Source organism: Diorhabda carinulata, chromosome X, assembly GCF_026250575.1.
Source record: "Diorhabda carinulata isolate Delta chromosome X, icDioCari1.1, whole genome shotgun sequence".
Taxonomy (NCBI): Eukaryota; Metazoa; Arthropoda; class Insecta; order Coleoptera; family Chrysomelidae; genus Diorhabda; species Diorhabda carinulata.
In genome coordinates this window covers 11,495,051-11,507,917 of record NC_079472.1, presented here as the reverse complement: position 1 = coordinate 11,507,917, position 12,867 = coordinate 11,495,051, and the positions used below count along the sequence as shown (strand labels likewise).

Here is a 12,867-nt window from a genome sequence, read left to right as displayed (position 1 = left end):
AGACCAGATGGCGTTGGTAGTGAAACAAACGTCATAGAAATCTAAGTCATTTAAATTATTATGAGGTAGATGAGGCTGTATCCAAGAGAGAAACTATAAACACAAAAGATAGACAACTGCAAATATTCATTGGACTCTTAGAGGGCGTCTTATTGGGAATTGAACAAGTGAGATACATTTATTGAAATCCAGAGTGCAATCAATGTATTTGCAGCACGAGATATTTTGTTCCTTACAAGTGATAATATAGCTGATTGGTCGATAGAGCGCGATGCAGTAGAAAATGAAACAACTATTTTCATTGCCATCTAGTTATTGGAAACTAGAGGACGCTAAGTTTAAAACTTTGCAGAGATCTACAATACGCTTAGTTTGTTTTCAAGATAGTACACTTAATTGGTCATTAGAGGGCGCAGCACTATAAAGCCTGATCGCCTTTAAAACTTATATAGGGAACCAAAAGGCGCTGTATTGACAACTTTGCAGGAACCTACAAATCATTTTGCTTATTTAAAATAATATTGCAGTTTCTTAGTCAGTAGAAGGCGCTATGGTAGAATATGGAACTGCCATTTTCTTTTTCTGAAAATCTAGAATACATTTTGTTTATTTTTCTTGCTAGAACAGTCTATTGGTCATTAAAGGGCGCTGCGCTACAAAGTCTATTCGCCATTTAAAACAATTATAGGCAACCAAAAAGCGCTATGTTGAAAACTGCAGGAACCTACAAAGCGTTTTGCTTGCTTGAAATAATGTCGCAGTTGTTTGGTCATTAGAGGGCGCTGCGTAAGTAGATGAAACAACAATTTTCATAATAATGTGTTGTTTTAAAACAATTATTAGAATCCAGAGGTCACTGAATAGAATTTAAATTATTTTTACAGGAAACTAAAGGATTTTGATTTGTTATTTATAGTAGTACATTTAGTTGGTCACTAGAGGGTACAAAGCTAGTAGCAAAAGATCTACAACTTGATGGTAGTAATCTGGAATGTGTTGTACTTAAAACGTTTAAAACAGGTATCGAAAACGGAGAGCGCTGTATTTGAAACAAAATTGATTTCACAGAAATCTAGAAAACTTTTGATTCCTAATATCTAATAGCATTACTAATATGTAACTAGGTGGCGCTGCATTAGTTTTCGTAGGAAACTATTAGAAACATACAATAGTACGATTAATTGTTAACTAGAGGGCGATATGCTAATTTCTTAGCATTATACAAAGACAAGAATTAATAATAGCTTTGTTGATTCCTAGAGAGCACTGCTTTGGTAAGAAGTATAAGTTGAATTGATAGGTTAGTAGATGGCGTTAAATTGCAAATTATAACAATTTTTTTAAATAACATCAGATGGCGTTGTAAGGTAACCAATTTAATACGGGGGGTGGTCGATGAACAAACTATTTTATTGTAATATATTCAATTTTACGTAAAAAGGAACCAAACAAATGATTTCACATTCGTCAGGATGATTTATCAAAGGGTTTTTGTAAAGAAGCATCAAAAAAATTTTAATTACGGGTTATTAGGGACTGGGTTTGGGAAGAGGTTGGGGAATAAAATAAATCAAATTGTTCACATTGAAAAACTATTTATTTGAGTAATCAGTCGTAAAAAAAATATTGTGCAATATTATTACACATCATAATAATGAACTATCTGTTAATCCAATCTAGAGAGGTTGACACGTGCCGCCCCTTTGTAAACTAACATCTAAAACAAAATTTATTTCAATAATTACTAAAGATTTTGAGATAAATTCAAATCTGGCAACACGGTTTCAATGTGTTTACGTATATAGACAATAAGTATTGATCAACCCTGTATACATTATTTAGTCAATTATTTGATTGGTGAATGAACTGGAGCGAAGTGTTTGCCAGCTAGATTATGAAGGTTTTCGTAGTTGGATTGTGGCAACATTAAACCCAAAAGTGTACTAAACCTAATATATTTCCAAGCTTTCAAATACTTATGCATTCATCGTGTGGGAAGTTTTCAATTTCGTTTTTTTTTTCAAATATTAATCTCATCAAAAAAAAACATCAATATTGCTTCTTGAAGTCGTTGAATTTGATATTTTAAAAAAAATTTAAAACTTCCCAGAAGATGAATATTTAAGTATTCGAAAGCTCGGAAATATATTAGGTTTAGTACACTTTGGTGTTTTATTTTACCACAATCCCACTACTAAAACTGTCGTCGCCATTTTGTGACAATGTTAAAAAACTTTTTTCGGATTTCAATGTCAAAAAAATATTTTTTCCACTTACTCTGTCCACAAGATCTGGCGCAGTTCAATGTTTGTCGATTGGTATACGTAACTCCATCAGTACCGCATACGGGGTTATACTCAAAAGTACGCGGACATACGTTCAAGCATTGTCTGTAATTTTGCGACATGGTAGTAGTTGTAGTTCCTTGAGTTGTACTAACTTCGTTCGAATTAATTTGAGAATTCCAATCTAAATAATCGGTATGATTCAACATATTTTTTATTATTGTTATTCTATTTATTATTTACCGTTTACATTATTCGTCGGTACATTTTCCCATGAAGTCCAATCGAATTGACGCCGCTGCCTTGATGGTAAACAACTAACTCCCACCACAGCAACAGCTAGGAAATTAAATAAATTTATATAATCAGAAAAAACAATTATAATATTAACATCAAAAATAAATAAAAATTCGAATTGTGTATTTTCTTCAACTTTTCACTTCTTATACTTTTTTTATACATTATCGATTTTACGTCTCTTGGATAAAAAAATATATTTCGGTCTTTGTCAAAAGATGACTTACCGGCACACATCTTAAACTTGATTTCAAGTATTTAACTGATTTGCACATATCCAGGTTTTATTTATTAAGAATTTACTCAACTTTTCACTCCCTATACCATTTTAAATATTTTTTTATAAATCTTTTTGATTTTAGGTGCCTTTTGATAGAAAATTAGTTTCGAAAAAATTTTTGACCCATTTCGGTATTTATCAAAATATGTCTTGCTGGCACACATCCATCAAATTGTTTTTCAAGAATTTGACTTGTTGACACACTTCCTCAACTTGATTTTAAGTAGTTGACTTGTTTGCACACATCCAGGGCTCATTTATTAAGAATTTCCTCAACGTTTCATTTCTTATACAATTTTTAATGTTTTTCTTGATAAACCTTTTTTATTTACGTGTCTTTTGATAGAAAATTAGTTTCGAAAAAATTTTCCACGCATTTCGGTATTTATCAAAATATGACTTGCTGGCGCACATCCGTCAAATTATTTTTCAAGCATTTGACTTGTAGACACACTTCCTCAAAGTAACTTGTTTGCACACATTCAGAGTTCATATATTAAGAATTTTTTCAACTTTTTGACTACTCAGACTTTTTTAAATATAAATTTTTTTTGGTAAAAAGTTGGTCTTGAACATCGAAACGTTAATTTTCTTGAGTTTATAAACTGATTTTCTCTAAAAAGAGATCTAAAAGCAAATCGTTTTATCAAAAAAAAGTATGACTGATATATATTGAGAACTGGCAACGCCGGTATTGTAAAGTGATTTATTATAATCTCGTAGCCAACTTGAAATTAAAAATTTTTAACATTATTATACGTTTTACTGTTACCTATGGAGGGTAGAGATAAGGAGGACCGTTTTAAATGTAGACTTAGCTTAAAAACTGTCCGCTTGCAGATGGTAAATTATAATTCAAAATTTGACCAGAATGGCGCTCCTGTCGGACGAGATATCATATGAATTTAGTTATTTTAGATAGAGTGAAGTATGCAGTGCTAGAAAATTTAATATTTCAAATGACTAGAGTCGTTAATTAAATGTTGGTTTTTAAAATCTAAACTATTTACGTAGTCCAAAATAATTTTGTAATTATAACCTAGAAAAGCTACTGTGAGATAACGCTGAATGTTAATTAATCATTGTGAATTTGTAAGAATTTTTGCAAGTAATTATAAAGTGTCAATTATCACAAAACTTTAACAGACAATAGAATCATAATGGGAAAATTTTGCTTTGCAGAGATGGTTCTCCTTACCTCTACCCTCCATAACTGGTATCTAGTAACTTGAAAAAAATTTAGGAATTTTAAGCCGATATGGTGAAAAACGTCGATAAACTTTTTTTAGTATTTTTTTTCAGTATAAAATGATATGCTACTGAATAAATATAGAAATTACGTACATGTAGAAGTTATAACTGCAAAAACTGGAAAATTTGAATGTGTAATTAACAATAAAATTAATAATATTCTTGGTAATTATGATAATTACAACGGTGAATTACATCATTAAATCTGTTTATCGAGTTTTGAGAACAGATTATTAGTTTTATATTTGAAAACTATATAACAAAAGATAGAAAATTTCAACGAAATAATTTATTATAATTAATATAAAACTTTTTTTATACTGATTTATAATTAAATAATTAAGTTTTTATACACTCCATTAACGTTTTGATGGCTGTAGGTACATAGAATATATTGTGACTTTTATTCTACAATTTTAATATTTAAACAAATTATGACGAAAATTTTTTGATATTTTTACCTAAATTAACCCTTAATAATAGATCGTTACTATTAAAAAACAAGTTGTTTCCTATATGTAATGTATACCATTGCAGTAAAAGAAGAAGAAAAAGTATTTATGTTGATGAAAAAATTGAAACAAAACAATTATTTAATTCAAATAAAATTTTGGGAACATTCAATTCAATTTTAATAAAATCAAGTTAACTTACCCAACATTAGAATACACACGTTCATTTTCATACCAAGATTTTTTTATTTGGTCAAAGAATAACGACAAAAACAAAACTAAATTATTCACTTCCACTACTGATATTTATAGACTTGAACTGAGAATTCCCATTTTTGAAGAGGTACTTCTAATAACCGCTAAACCAGTGGCATACGACAGGGGAATTCGCGCCACAAGGGAAACAGTTGGTAATACTAAGTACAGAGGAGTATCTAACACAAATATGAAAATAATTTGTTGCTGTTTTAAATATTTAATTTTGGAAATACCTTCAATTTATAATCTAAATGAATATCATTTTAGTATTATAGTCATTTTATTAATGATCTATTAACATATATATACACTTAAAATATTTTTATGTTGGTTTATGGGAGAGCTGGACATATAAAAATGACGTCACTACTAATCCGATGTATTTAAATTTCAAAATGGCCATGATACATTTCACCTAACCAATATAAATGTTGCCAGTTCTCAATCCAAAATAATAAACTTCGTATTTTTATTGTTTTTCTAAATCTAATTTATTAAAGAAAAACATAATTCATATTTTAAAAATACAATTCACTCGTTCCTCTTGATGCGACTGTTTGAATGGTTTATTTTTCATACGTCAAAGTATAATATGAACATTGGAATTGTTCTATTAGACAGGGGCGGCTTCGAGGCTTACAAAAGTATGTAATTTCTTAAGATCATGTTTTATTCCATAACAATCAATTTATGGCCAGCCGTATTAAAAACGGAATCAGGTAAAAAGTCTGCTATTATGTTTAATTGTCGGAATTTTTTTAAATTGAGCCAAGCTTCTTAAACGGAAGCCGTGGTTAACCAAAATTTAAAACTACAACTATCTATTTGCGTTTAGGGAATAATATGATTCAGTATTTCATGTAAAACATGATAGATTTATGAATATTCCTAAGGTATTACCGCAAACATTGATAACACTTTATTTTACATCCTTTATGGGAATTTTTCTATTTTTTAGTCACCAACAATATTTTTTCGTTCAGAATGTAAGTTACCTTGAAATACTTCATAAATAATGTTTTCCTTATATATTTCTGCGTATTTAAACTACTACCTATGTCGCAAATTTATAAATAAAACGTATTTTGGGTTTAAAATTAATTAGGCACATTAAATTTAGTTTAAAATACATATTTTTATCTATTTTGTAATTATGATGACTTCTCTTAAAACGTAACATATGAATTAAAGATAATTTTAACCTTAACATCAAAATAGTAGATATGTTGTTGGTTAGAAATGAATTTAGTAATTTCGCATTGACCTTATTATCACTAGAAAAATATTTTTTTCAATTGTATATCCAAGTTATGTATTTCCTCAATTAATTTAAGAAGAAATAAATATATTTCAACTTTGAACCTTTTGTTTCCAGAAATATACAGAAATAAATTTAATTTGGCAACAGTGCATTTATTTCTTGATAAGAAAACTGCGAAATAAGTTCTGGTATGTGATTGTTGAAAACCAGTTGCATGTTTTGCAAATATAATGTTATTTACCTTGTCTTTGACCTTAGGGGTTTATTTATAATTATTCTTTAGACATGAACTATAAATGCCCAACTTGAATTGATTATATACAGGATACCACAAAATGCCTCAAATATTAAGTAGGAACGATAAAATAAACATACATTGCCTTAAAGGAAAGGAAAAAACATATACACTTGAAATAGCACATAAATTAACTATATTGAACTGAAAAGAACCTCAAATGTATATAAACACATATAAGCAAAACAGATTAGTATAGATAACACCATAATAGTAATAATAGACGTAATACTCAATTTATTCTTTCAAAGTCATTTTGTGTTTAATTTCTTTCAACACTGAAATCCCTTGCAAAACGTCGTGTAATCGGTTTTGTACGTTTGCTGCCTTAACTGTCCACTGTAAAGCTTGTCTAAACATTTTCTGTGCGAAAACGAGGTACTGAGGAGAAAGACGACCGAACCACCATAGGGGTTCTACCACATTGTTATCATCAGATTTTTTAATTTCGTACAGATCGAATATTTTTCTACCTAATATCGTTTCACTATCGTTCACTTTAAAACACGAAGAGAATTCTTCACTATTTTCTGTTGGAAGTTGTAGGGATGAAACTTGATTTACACCGAGGATGTATCTTGATTTTATCAGATGACTTTCCCCCTCGCACATCGCATTTTCAATATTCAACTTCATCTCGATTTCTTCTTGTATTAAAAGTAAGGCATCAAGGGTTAATTTATCGAGAGTTTCGCACAGTTTGTCCATATCTTCTGTTTGTTCAACCATTTTCCATAGTAAAAATTACATTTAAATGTAATCAAAATTCAATCTTATGACTTCAACATTTTGACATTTAAATCAGAAGTACCAACTGTTAAAATTATTTTAAAGAAAATTGTAGAAGACAATAGGATTTGATGATAAATTGTAAATGAGCAATTTTTATTTTAATAGATGTTCAAAATATATTAGTTATGTGATTTATTCCTTCAAAATTTCCAAAATCAGGAACAAATATGGATGAAATAGTTATTTTTATTGTGGTTAAGGTGGTGTGGCTGAGATTAGATTTGACATTGACAACTTGAAAATAAATAATATATTTTATATAACCTATACGAATTAATAAATGTTTAATGTAAAATGGAAAATACCGAAGACAGTAAAGAAATTTCACAGGAACCTCAAGATGATGAAAAATTCGATAAGGTTTTCAAAAAACCTATCCTAATAGGAAAAATCGGTAAATTACCTAAGAAATTATGTTCTGATAAACATGATACATTTGATACCAATTATAAAAAAACGCAAGAATTACGTTTAAATGAAACAGAAAATGAACTGCAATCTACTTCTAGTAATGTAATTATGGGAAAAACTGAAGAAATACAATTGAAGGAAGGTAGATTTATCAACAGTTTTTACTACAGTTTTATTTATAACGTATTTTTAGCCCAAAGCTTTCCCTTACCGTACAATGAACCAATTTGGTCGGGTATCCCTGTTAGTATCGGAAAAGATTATTCATTTGATGTGCTAAAAAATGGTTCAATTATAGAAAACATCAACTTGATGAGCAAACCTTATTGGATTTTTGGAAGACTTTTACATTGTGACATTTCCATGGAACACCCAACAATATCTCGGTATTCAATTAACAGTAAAATAAAGAAATTAATTCATTTAAAAATGTATTTAATTTAAAAAATTGTGTATAATTGTGCGTTTCAGTTACCACGCGATCCTTCAGTACAGAAAAGAACCTTCACAAAAAGACGGTACTGGTTTTTACATCTACGATTTAGATAGCACCCACGGTACTTTTTTGAACAAAAACCGCCTCAAACCGAAAGTTTTTGTTCGAATACAGGTAAATAATCAACCCAGCAAATTATTACTGCTGTAGGAACCGGATTCTATTTGTTGTAGACTTTCAACGATCCCGTCAAACGCTTCTTCATAACTTTCGGTAACCCTCTGCTGTTTTTCTTTTTGAACCATCATTTTATTGTGTAAGTCGTCGATTTTTCTACGAATATCTTCCATGTATTGAGTTAAGTCGTCTCTAGATTCGAATTTACTGTTTGCAGCCGCAGTTGCCGGGTCGAATTTTTTCTGTGATTCAATTACATTCTTTTGATAAGAAAACTTGATGTTTTCGATATTTTTCTTTATCCTTTGTAGGTATTCAGAGCTTGAATTCAATTTTCTTCTGAGATCCTTCAATTATTAGAATGATTAAAAATCTATAACAATTAAACAGTCAATTTTACCTTGAATTGATTCTCTAGTTCTTCATTTTTTTCTTTAGCCACTGATTTCATTGCTTCCGTTTTCGCAAATATCTCTTGGATTTCCTGTAGGGATTTTTTTTCATTACCTAAATCGTTTTGATTAGATGTGGACTGCTTAGCTTCGTTGAGACATTCTTTTATAAGTTTTTCATCAACTGCATCCATTTTTTATGATTTAATTTTGTCAGAAACGCTCGCAGAAAATATAAATTGATTTGTCATTAAATGACAGTTTTATCAATATCTCTATGGAAACATAATAGATTTTTCTCTAAAGAAACGTTTTACCTTTGTAGGTGGGACATATATTAAAATTAGGTTGTAGCACAAGATCTTATATATTAGTAGGACCTGAATGTGACGAAGAGGAAGAATCCGAATTAACAGTTACTGAATTGAAGGAAAAAAGAGCAGAAGAAATACGAAAACGTGAAGAAGAAGCACTAAGGATACAAAAGGAAGTCGAGGAAAAGAAAAGAAGAGATGAAGAAAGAGGAGTTGATTGGGGATTGGGTATGTTTTCAATATTTCTACAATACATTTGAAATGAAATTCAATACTGTACTATCCTCAGTTATTATTTTCAGGTGAAGATGCAGATGAAGAAACAGATCTATCCGAAAACCCCTATGCTCAAAGTAACAACGAAGAACTTTATTTAGACGACCCCAAAAAGGCTCTTAGAGGATTTTTCGAACGAGAGGGGCTAGAATTGGAATATAAATGCGAGGAACAAGGTTTATTTATAAAATTACTCTATAATTTTATTGAAACTAATTAAATTTACGAATTTTCTTTTTCAGGTATGGGTCAGTTTATTTGTAAAGTAGAATTACCAGTGGACGACGAAATGGGGCGTAATATAGTCGCAGAGGTACTTCACAAGGGTAAAAAGAAAGAAGCAGTTGTACAATGTGCTCTGGAAGCTTGCAGGATACTGGATAGATACGGAGTACTACGTCAAGCAACTCATGGTATATATCGTTTAATATATTTGAAATTATTTTTTATTTTTGGTACTTGTAGAATCGCGCAAGAGGAAAAGTAAAAATTGGGAAGACAATGATTATTATGACAGTGATGAAGATACTTTCTTGGATAGAACCGGTACCATAGAGAAGAAACGTGAGAAAAGAATGAACGCAAAAGCGCCTCAGAAAGTAGAAACATACGAAAGTTTGGTAAGAAAACTTTTGGAAGTTGCCCCTCAAAATAGGTACCAAAATTTCTCTAATTTAGGTTCCTAATATTACATTATATTTATTTAAAAGTAGTAAGTGTTAATCTTTGATTAACACTACTTCAAATAATAAAATTTTATATTTTATTTCCTCTTGAGTGTAAAAATTCAATAATTATTGAGGTTTTATGGTTTTCCTACCATCTATTTTAATATTATACCATGTATATCGTATTTTTAAATAAATGGAAATAGTTATTGGATCAATATTTTTATTTTACAGGTGGAGAAAGAAAAATCAATAGCAAATTCGATAAAAGACCTTGAAACTCGAATATCGTCGATCCGTGCTAAAATAGAATCTGAAAACAATCAAAATAACGACGAAGATTCTTTGGATAGTTATATGAAGATACTAAATGAATCAAATATTGATAAACGTTCAATATCTAAATTAAGAACGGAATTAAGCAATCTTAAATTGGAACAAACTAAAATTGTGAAATTGATAAATTTGGTTAGACCCGCGAATTTACCACCCCTAATTATCAAAGATGCCCCAAGCACAAGTAAGGATTCAACTAATAAATCCTTACCTTTGTTCGGGAAGCGGAGGAAGATCCAATTCAAAATGGAACAGAAATCAAATTGTGATTTAAGTGAAAATAACGATTTAGATGACGAAGAAGACGATATAGAGGGTAAGTTTATAATTTATTATGTTTTTATCTAAGTAATTATGAAAATAAGTACTCGTATCCATTTAATTCACCAAAAAATATTATATATATATATATATATATATATATATATATATATATATAATAACTTTTTACATATATATTAATCCATAAGAAAATTCATTTAATATGTTTTTTTTTAACATTCAAAATGTTAATTTAAATTTAGAAAACAATAACATTTAGTATGTAACTACAATTTAATAACTTGCCAGTGACATCTAGCACGGAATATATAAAGGGTTTAGAATATGACGTTGACAGATGATTTGAAACAACTACTGGGGATTATTTTTCAATAACACAATTGACAGGAGAATAAATATTCGCGTTTTGAGGTTAAGCTTTGTTTTTTTATGCTAAAGCCTGTTTAGTGTTGGTAGTCTATTGTAAATTATTTTTATTGTATTGTAAAATATTTGTAAAAGTGTATTTTAGCTTATTAATTTTTTAAAGCTTTCTAGTTTTTTTTATTAACTAAATTTAGGAAATAAATCGTCTTATTTATTATCAACATGCAATTTGACCTGAATGTGCTAAATGTTCAGATACGTTGCTTTATCCATGAAAATTATCCAATCGAAAACAAGCTATGCGAAATATACAGTGTGTTTGACAGAAAAAAGGAAGCTGATAATAATTAAGGAATGTTATTTGAAAGTATCACTAAACTTACCCTGAATCTGCTAAATTGTCAGAGAAGTTGCTTAATCAATGGAAATAGTTTGAAATTGCCTATATAACTAAGTGTACATTGAAAAAAAGAAATTTTAGGTGTTAAGAAACATTGTATAAAAATGTTTTATGTAATTTAGTTAGATATATGCAAAAAACTTAGAAGAAAATTATCAACTTTACATAGATCAAACAAATTAAAAAATAGTTAATTGAACCTTTTTTCCTATCATGTACTTTTTATACATTTTTTATTGTGGTTTTATTATATCCCGAGGTAAATTCAAATTTTTATAGATAAAATTGATGAAAAAACTACAGAAATCAATAGTGGACATGAAGAATCCACTACAACCGTCACAGAAATAGAACGTAACGAAAACAATGATGAAATACAAGCTTCTTCTAGCTCTACTTCATCCGATCAAGCATCTACTAACACTAATTCGTTAATATTAAAAATTTTAGAAAATACTATGACATTTAAAGAATTTGATAGACTTTTGAAGACAAATTTCCCATCTTGTACTAGTAAGTAAGCATTTTCATTTAGTATTTTCTCTCAAATTAAGTCTGTCGAAGGTGAACTATGATTATATTATCATTTCAGGTGAATATCAAGATAAACTTTTAAAAATCTTGGATACAATTAAAGATCTGGCAACAAATGAAGACCGAATGCTGGTAGATTTGAAAACCTTGTCAGCCAAAAACGACAAGGTCGTCAAATTGTTGGAGGACTTGAAACACGTCCCGACCTCTGATAAAAAATTAGAACACAGAGCTTGGTCTGAACTGAACAGGATATTCGACGAACTGAACGCCATGACCGATCAAAAATTCAAAGTATTAAGCGAATTGAAAAAGATGGGAAGCGAAATCAAAACAATTTTTGATGTAAAACCCCAAGAAAAGAACCAGGATAATGATGACAGAAGGAAAAGGAAGAACCAAAAGCGCATGCAGCACAAAAAAGAAAAACAAGAGCAAGAAAAGCAGAAAGAGTATGAGGAAGATTCATCGAGGGAAAATTATGACATGTGGGTGCCTCCTAAAGACCAATCTGGAGATGGAAGGACCAGTTTGAACGATAAATTAGGGTATTGAAATGTATGTTTAAGTGATAGTGTGTTATAACCTGAAATTGAGTATATTAAATGATGCAGGTGAGTTGTATTTTGTTTTTAAACTTTGAAAAATTTTTGTTCAAATGAGTTCAAACAGAGTGACCTATAATAGGAAATCAGTGGTGTAGACATAAAACAACTAGGATAAAGGTAAGTTATTGATTTTAATGGTTAATTTTTGATATTTTCCATCAAAATTGATTGAAAAACTTTTCTTTGAATTTCTTATCAAATAAGTGAAAAGAAACTCTTTAACCAACAATGTTCTTCTTTTATCTTTATTCATCTCAAATTTTGGTGATTTAGTAGCTAATTTTTGTACATTTTATAACAAAATTCTTTTAGATAAATAATTATTGGTGATTTTTCACTTATATATCTGCAGTTTAAAAACTGACATTTCATATTAGATCGTTTGAAAACAAACTTTGATTCACCCTGTTACACAACACCCAATACACAACAAATCTTGTGTATTCATGATTTTGAGACTAGAAATTTCACTTTTTATAAATAAATTCAGTATTTT

General features: G+C 29.4%; 4 protein-coding genes across 4 annotated transcripts; 1 reads left to right on the top strand and 3 right to left on the bottom strand.

Annotated features, from left to right (window-relative positions):
• Positions 1–1,575: 1,575 nt before the first annotated feature.
• Positions 1,576–4,942, bottom strand: LOC130900819 (uncharacterized). The gene is made up of 4 exons (XM_057811710.1): positions 4,768–4,942; positions 2,529–2,624; positions 2,278–2,469; positions 1,576–1,717 (listed from the first exon to the last, which is right to left on the bottom strand). Exons 1-4 carry the CDS (start codon positions 4,796–4,798, stop codon positions 1,677–1,679), a joined length of 360 nt encoding a protein of 119 aa, XP_057667693.1. The 5' UTR covers positions 4,799–4,942; the 3' UTR covers positions 1,576–1,676.
• A 1,556-nt stretch (positions 4,943–6,498) lies between these two features.
• Positions 6,499–7,189, bottom strand: LOC130900818 (uncharacterized). Its single transcript, XM_057811709.1, has one exon. It carries the CDS (start codon positions 7,106–7,108, stop codon positions 6,617–6,619), a length of 492 nt encoding a protein of 163 aa, XP_057667692.1. The 5' UTR covers positions 7,109–7,189; the 3' UTR covers positions 6,499–6,616.
• Positions 7,190–7,382: 193 nt separating this feature from the next.
• LOC130901101 (kanadaptin) lies at positions 7,383–12,381 on the top strand. Its single transcript, XM_057812198.1, has 10 exons — positions 7,383–7,724; positions 7,776–7,968; positions 8,054–8,192; positions 8,913–9,129; positions 9,204–9,353; positions 9,420–9,590; positions 9,643–9,797; positions 10,080–10,497; positions 11,509–11,742; positions 11,822–12,381. Exons 1-10 carry the CDS (start codon positions 7,466–7,468, stop codon positions 12,316–12,318), a joined length of 2,433 nt encoding a protein of 810 aa, XP_057668181.1. The 5' UTR covers positions 7,383–7,465; the 3' UTR covers positions 12,319–12,381.
• Positions 8,001–8,852, bottom strand: LOC130901103 (uncharacterized). Its single transcript, XM_057812203.1, has 2 exons — positions 8,596–8,852; positions 8,001–8,542 (listed from the first exon to the last, which is right to left on the bottom strand). Exons 1-2 carry the CDS (start codon positions 8,779–8,781, stop codon positions 8,201–8,203), a joined length of 528 nt encoding a protein of 175 aa, XP_057668186.1. The 5' UTR covers positions 8,782–8,852; the 3' UTR covers positions 8,001–8,200.
• Positions 12,382–12,867: the final 486 nt, after the last annotated feature.

Excerpts from the sequence above, each read along its gene's own strand:
- LOC130901101 (XM_057812198.1), top strand. The coding sequence starts at position 7,466 with ATGGAAAATACCGAAGACAGTAAAGAAATTTCACAGGAACCTCAAGAT. Across the intron at positions 7,725-7,775 it reads AGAAATACAATTGAAGGAAG|CCCAAAGCTTTCCCTTACCG; the intron begins GTAGATTTATCA and ends ACGTATTTTTAG. Across the intron at positions 10,498-11,508 it reads CGAAGAAGACGATATAGAGG|ATAAAATTGATGAAAAAACT; the intron begins GTAAGTTTATAA and ends AAATTTTTATAG.
- LOC130901103 (XM_057812203.1), bottom strand. The coding sequence starts at position 8,781 with ATGGATGCAGTTGATGAAAAACTTATAAAAGAATGTCTCAACGAAGCT. Across the intron at positions 8,543-8,595 it reads AACTAGAGAATCAATTCAAG|GATCTCAGAAGAAAATTGAA; the intron begins GTAAAATTGACT and ends TAATAATTGAAG.
- LOC130900819 (XM_057811710.1), bottom strand. The coding sequence starts at position 4,798 with ATGAAAATGAACGTGTGTATTCTAATGTTGG. Across the intron at positions 2,470-2,528 it reads ACCGACGAATAATGTAAACG|ATTGGAATTCTCAAATTAAT; the intron begins GTAAATAATAAA and ends CCGATTATTTAG. Across the intron at positions 1,718-2,277 it reads CGCCAGATCTTGTGGACAGA|ATGTTAGTTTACAAAGGGGC; the intron begins GTAAGTGGAAAA and ends ATTTTGTTTTAG.
- LOC130900818 (XM_057811709.1), bottom strand. The coding sequence starts at position 7,108 with ATGGTTGAACAAACAGAAGATATGGACAAACTGTGCGAAACTCTCGAT.